The 6,665-nt window shown below is 41.6% G+C and overlaps 1 protein-coding gene across 2 annotated transcripts; it reads left to right on the top strand.

Moving 5' to 3' along the window:
• Window positions 1-300: 300 nt before the first annotated feature.
• Window positions 301-6,155, top strand: C1H22orf39 (chromosome 1 C22orf39 homolog). 2 transcript variants are annotated; one of them, XM_075341775.1, is made up of 3 exons: window positions 301-384; window positions 991-1,158; window positions 5,918-6,155. In XM_075341775.1, exons 1-3 carry the CDS (start codon window positions 367-369, stop codon window positions 6,059-6,061), a joined length of 330 nt encoding a protein of 109 aa, XP_075197890.1. In that variant the 5' UTR covers window positions 301-366; the 3' UTR covers window positions 6,062-6,155. The 2 variants fall into 2 exon arrangements, with proteins under 2 accessions (XP_075197890.1, XP_075197891.1); XM_075341776.1 differs by lacking the exon at window positions 301-384 and adding an exon at window positions 426-524.
• Window positions 6,156-6,665: the final 510 nt, after the last annotated feature.

A 6,665-nucleotide genomic window follows, 5' to 3' on the forward strand; every position in this document is an offset into this window, starting at 1 on the left:
TTGTAAAGGGTACTTTATACACTGTGACATCGCTAGCAATCTCATCAGCGATGTGAAGTTCTAGATAGCAAGTGCGATCTTACAAGAGCGCACATAGGTCATTTTACGCATGTAAATGCGTAATCGCACTCGATTGATCGCACTTGCGATCTAAAATTTCACATCGCTAATGAGATCGCTAGCGATGTTGCAGTGTGTAAAGTACCCTTTAAGCATCTTTTATTTTACAGCAGATAATGTCGCTCATGTGATTGCTGCACACAAGGCTAGTAGCATACCCAACTCTGACTCCTCCCATCATGTGACTGATCACATGGTCTCGTGACATCATGAAAGGTCCTGTACCGTGTAGTACGTACATGTGGCATGGCTGACACCTGGAGGGTGAGTGGTGACCCCGTGTATGTGACAGCAGCGGACACATTACTGATGACGGGCAGTCATGAGTGGCAGAGCTCTGATCATATCGGATCTATGGAAGGAGACGACAGTGGGTTTTTACACTGCAGTGGAGGGAGATGACAGTAAGGCTATTTCACAAAGGGCATATTTGCTGCGGGTTTTTTCTGCTCACCTGATGGCAGTAAAAATCTGCATTTTTTTTATTTTTTTTTGCTGCGTTTTTTGTTTTGCTGCATATTTTGCTGTCATTTGTCTACAGTATATGTTTAAATAAAGTTAGCTTCATTCACCAGAAAAAGCTGCAAAAACGCAGCTGGGTTTTTTTGTGTGTTTTTCTTTCACATTGTTATCAATGGTGAAAAAAGTCACAAAAATGCTGATAGAACTGACACGCTGCTTCTTTATTAAAAAAAACACACAAGATTTTGCTATTTTAAGCCGGTGTGTGTCTGCGCATGAGATTTCTGGGATCCCAGAGGTTTTACTGGTATTGTGAAAAATACATTTTTTAGTAACCTTGTATTTGCAGAAAAGCAATGAAAAAAAGCATGGCCTAACAGCAGTGACCATGTGATTTTCTCTTCTAAGCCTCCCCGGGACTGCGAGGACTATTGGGATGAATGGAAGTACTGCAAGAGTCTGAAGAACCGGTTTCACTACTACTACACCCATGGTGGAAAACCAGCCTGCCAGCAGTGGAGGGCGGACTACACGGCCTGCAAGGAATGGGAGAAGAGGAGCAGTCCATCAGCCAAGGTGACTTCTGAAATAATGGCGAAGGCGCTAGATATTCTTTGCATTGATAATCCCGGGGTCGGCCATTACAGTTATCCATCCACCACTATTGGGGAATGGCTATACAGAGGGTTGTTTTAAGACTCTCTTGGAACAGGTCTGCAAATGAAAAATCCTAAAAAAAAAAATGCTTCTGGGATTCTACTTATTATTCTCTATAGAAAATTGACTTTCTGTCCATACGTTCAGTCTTGTGATAATTTTAAATTCTCTTTTTATGTTTTCCTAACATTTTAATGTGATTTGTCCATTTTGTAGGCACTTACCACTATGAATCTGCCTCACTAGAAATACTACAGAGATGACGAGGCATATATTTGACCGTTTTGTAAACGCTTTTAAAGCAAAAACACTTTAAAAATATAAAAAAACTTTATGAAAACGGTAATAAGAATGTTCAGAGACAAAAAATGTCACATAGAAAGTCTTGCCACTGGAAAAAAAAAAGCCTAAATAAAACAAACTCACTCTTGGGCTATGTGCGCACTAGAAAATGGATTTTTCTTAAGAAAAATCCGCACCCTGTGGCAGAATACCGCACCCGCGGCAAAAACCACGGTAATAACGCACCCGCGGTATTGCCGCAGTTTTACCTCGGTTTTTCCGCGTGCAGGTTGGTACATGTGTTTTTAATGCATTCAATGCAATAAAGCGCATTGGGGGGAAAAAAAAAGAAGGTATTTCCTTCTGAGATATATATAGTAGATAGATAGATAGATAGAGGACAGATCAGTCAACAATCGGCACTCTGCAGTTCTTCCGAGCGGTAGTGTGTTCACATTACTGACCGTGAGAAATGACCTGTGGTTACCTCTGCAGGCTCGTTACGAGGCTGCATTCAGTGCAGTGTCAGATGCGGCTGGATGCAAGCATCGTGGGACCTGCGTTGATTACGCCGGAGCTGTGTGTTTGAGGGATTAATAAAGGGGTGAAAGAGGGGGCTTTTTTGTCTTTTATTTAAAATAAAGGATTTCTCGGTGTGTGCTTATTCACTTTACTTACAGATTAATCCTGAAAGACGTCTCCTAGACGTTGCCATAATTAAGCCTGGACTTAAATGGCAGCGATCCGCTGCCATTTAATTCATTATTACCTGTATTGCCACCGCATCACGGCAATCTGGAAGAGCCGGGGACACTCCGGGACTGCTGCATAATGGATGTGACAGTCTCAGGGCAGCGGCGGGCTGATATTCTCGGCTGCGGGAGGGGGGGGCGCATTAACCATGGGCCTCGCCCTCCCCAGGATGAGAATACCGGGCTGCCACTGTGTGTTTACCTCGGCTGGACGGTAAAAATACAGCGGTGTGTGTGTGTGTGTGTGTCTGTCTGTGATCTCTGTGTTTACTCTGCTCCGCTCCCTCTTCCTGTCATAATGACATCACTTCCCTGCAAAACGCAGGCATTGATTAACATAACCGCGGCTATACCGAGGGTATACCGTACATCATTTGCTACCTGCGGTATTTTGCGATTACATTAGTGAATGGAGTGAAATACCGCAGGTACCTGCGGAAAAGAATTGACATGCACATTTTATCAAGAAATTCTGCAGAAAGAATGTTCTTGAGAAAAAAACGCACAGCTATTTCCCCCCCCCCCCCCCCCCCACAGGTTTTGCGGGGAAATGTCTGCAGAAAGGTTGCAAACATTTTTCAATAAATTTCTGCAGCAAAACCGTGGGTAAAAACACAGACTGTGCATAAGGCCTTGGACCATTTTCACAGTTTGCGTATTTGGTGAGGTTTTTTACCTCAGTATTTTGAAGCCAAAAGCAGGAATGGGTAATTAATACAGAAGTGGTGCTCGTATTTCTCGTACTTTTTCCTCTGATTGCTCCACTCCTGGTTTTGGCTACAAATACTGGGGTAAAAACTCACCAAATTTTGAATGTGTGAGCGTGGCCTTCCAGACTCCATTTTCATATCTTTAGTTGTGTTCACACTAGAAAGCAGAAGTGCCACCATTTGCTTGTGAAAACTTCTGTGGAAACTGCATTTGCTTTCCCAGTTTGTTTACCATGTACTGTACTGTTTGGTATCTAGTCCTCTGCTTTATTTAGAAAACTATGTGAAATCTGCCACAAAATCTAGGATGATTGTCCTACCAGAGTTTGGTGGTCCTACATCAGTCGTCATCACATAGTCATGTCAGAAACCCAGTTGGGTGAACACAAACTTACAGGACCTAACATACTGCCCTTGGGTCCTGACAGAAGATCTGCTAACGTTTCATACAAGGCAAAAAAAAAAAATTTTCAACATGTTCCATCTTTTTGGTTCATGCGCACGTTGCGTACTCACATGCATTTACGCTGCATATTGCACTGCAGTGTAAATGCATGCGTCCTGCATTCCCTGCCCAATCTATGAAGATTATGCAGGAGACGTGCGCACGATGCTTTTATGAACGCAGCGATTTGGGTGCTAACATTTTTCCATTACCCATGACGGCACCACGATGTAAGGGTGCCGTCATGGGTTCAGAAAAAAACGCATTACCGGTAAGTAATTACCTATTTTGACCCAAATCCGTGCGTTCATAAAAGCAGAATGTCAATTATTCTGCGCTATGGATGCAGCTCCCACTCTGTCTATGGTGGGGGCAGCAGCCATAGCACATGAAATTGGATTTTAACAAAAAAACTGCATTCATTATGCAGTCTTCTGCAGCGATTTGACGCACACATGTGCTGTCAAATTGCTGCAAAATATTCTGCAGTTACGTGCGCATGAGCCCTTACTAGTAGGATTTTGTTACTTCTGCAGAGTAATGGCATCAACTTGTCTCCGTCATTTAATATATTTGCACCTACAGCCGCAGTCTTTCTTCTGCTGCAGTCCACCATAGACCGTTAGTGAAGGGGACATTGTGGTCCCTAGTAGGTATTGTGTATGGGCTGCTAATTACTATAGGACACATACATAATACATTGGCATCTGTCCCTCCAGGTGTGTGGTTTAGTCAGAATAGAATGCTTTAATGTGTATATTGGTGGTGGCTTTTGTATATCTAAGGCCAGTTTTGCATATAACATACAGTGCAGGCCAAAAGTATTGGCACCCCTGCAATTCTGTCAGATAATACTCAGTTTCTTCTTGAAAATGATTGCAATCACAAATTCTTTGGTATTATCTTCATTTATTTTGCTTGCAATGAAAAAAAACACAAAGAATGAAACAAAAATTAAATCATTGATCATTTCACACACAACTCCAAAAATGGTCCAGACAAAAGTATTGGCATCCTTAGCCTAATACTTGGTTGCACAATAACTGCGAACAACCGCTTCCGGTAACCATCAATGAGTTTCTTACAATGCGTTGCAGGAATTTTAGACCATTCTTCTTTGGCAAACTGCTCCAGGTCCCTGAGATTTGAAGGGTGCCTTCTCCAAACTGCCATTTTGAGATGTCTCCACAGGTGTTCAATGGGATTCAGGTCTGGACCCATTGCTGGCCACTTTAGTAGTCTCCAGTGCTTTCTATCAAAACATTTTCTAGTGCTTTTTGAAGTGTGTTTTGGGTCATTGTCCTGCTGGAAGACCCATGACCTCCGAGGAAGACCCAGCTTTCTCACACTGGGCCCTACATTATGCTGCAAAATTTGTTGGTAGCCTTCAGACTTCATAATGCCATGCACACGGTCAAGCAGTCCAGTGTCAGAGGCAGCAAAGCAACCCCAAAACATCAGGGAACCTCTGCCATGTTTGACTGTAGGGACCGTGTTCTTTTCTTTGAATGCCTTTTTTTTTTTTTTTTTTTTTCCTGTAAACTCTGTTGATGGGTTTTTGCCAAAAAGCTCTACTTTTGCCTCATCTGACCAGAGAACATTCTTCCAAAACGTTTAAGGCTTTCTCAGGTAAACTGGCAAACTCCAGCCTGGCTTTTTTATGTCTCGGGGTAAGAAGTGGGGTTTTCCTGGTTATCCTATCATACAGTCCTTTTTCATTCAGACGCTGACGGATAGTACGGGTTGACACTGTTGTACCATCGGACTGCAGGGCAGCTTGAACTTATTTGTATGTTAGTCGAGGTTCTTTATCCACCATCCGCACAATCTTGCGTTGAAATCTCTCGTCAATTTTTCTTTTCCTTCCTCATCTAGGGAGGTTAGCCACAGTGCCATGGGCTTTAAACTTCTTGATGACACTGCGCACCGTAGACACAGGAACTTTCAGGTCTTTGCAGATGGACTTGTAGCCTTGAGATTGCTCATGCTTCCTCACAGCTTGGATTCTCAAGTGCTCAGACAGTTCTTTGGTCTTCTTTCTTTTTTCCATGCTCAATGTGGTACACACAAGGACACAGGACAGAGGTTGAGTCAACTTTAATCCATGTCAACTGGCTGCAAGTGTGATTTAGTTATTGCCAACACCTGTTAGGTGCCACAGGTAAGTTACAGGTGCTGTTAATTACACAAATTAGAGAAGCATCACATGATTTTTCAAACAGTGTCAATACTTTTGTCCACCCCCTTTTTTGTTTGGTGTGGAATTATATCCAATTTGGCTTTATGACAATTTTTTTTTTTACATTGAAGACAAATTAAATGAAGATAATAATACCAAAGAATTTGTGATTGCAAACATTTTCAAGAAGAAACTGAGTATTATCTGACAGAATTGCAGGGGTGCCAATACTTTTGGCAAGCACTGTATATGTAGAGATTTCTGCCATATTGGCTTTACACTAATCAGAAGTTTCCTTTCTCCTCTCCAGGAAGCTCTAATACAAAGTGAGATGGCAAGGCAAAAAGAGCGTGAGAATAACAACCCGGTGTGGACAATGAGAACACGACCGCCTGTAGATTGGCACCTACCTCTGGACCGAGATAAACCTCAGCAGCAAGACCCCTGGAACTGAAATTATGGCGCTACCTATTTGGACTTAAACTTTTTTTTTTTTTTTTCCTGTGAAAACATCTGTGTGATGAGTAAAAATAAAAAAGATAACTGTCCTGACTCATCATTTGTAGTCTTTTTATCAAAGCCTGACTGTCGTTTTAATTTTTATTCTATAAATCAATAGTACACATGAAAATCAACTTTGTAATACATCTTATTAGACAAATTATTACTTCTTCCTCCTCTTGGAGTGATTATTTTATTTACTTATTTATTTTAAGTTTAAAAATTGTTAATGTCTGTGGCATATCTGCTGTCAGTGTCTAAAGATTTTATATTACTAAGATATGACAGTTGGTGTTTATAAGATTATATGCAGAGAGGAGGAAGGAGGCGGAGCTCTGCCTCTAACTCCTCCCTCCTACAATAGAATCTCATCAGCACCAACTGCCATGTCTTATCTCAGTAATGGGAAAGTCTTCACTGAATACAGATATTAATCGGGAATTGAGAATTGTGAGATCAGTCCTGGAGGAGAAAGAAGCAAATTTGTCTAAGATACATTACAAAGTTGCTAATTTTTTATGTGTATTATCGATTCATGAAATAAAAAATTAAAGTGG

Source organism: Anomaloglossus baeobatrachus, chromosome 1, assembly GCF_048569485.1.
Source record: "Anomaloglossus baeobatrachus isolate aAnoBae1 chromosome 1, aAnoBae1.hap1, whole genome shotgun sequence".
NCBI classification, from domain to species: Eukaryota; Metazoa; Chordata; class Amphibia; order Anura; family Aromobatidae; genus Anomaloglossus; species Anomaloglossus baeobatrachus.

Coding starts and splice junctions, on each gene's coding strand:
- C1H22orf39 (XM_075341775.1), top strand. Junction 1,159..5,917: donor GGAGCAGTCCATCAGCCAAG/GTGACTTCTGAA, acceptor TCTCCTCTCCAG/GAAGCTCTAATACAAAGTGA.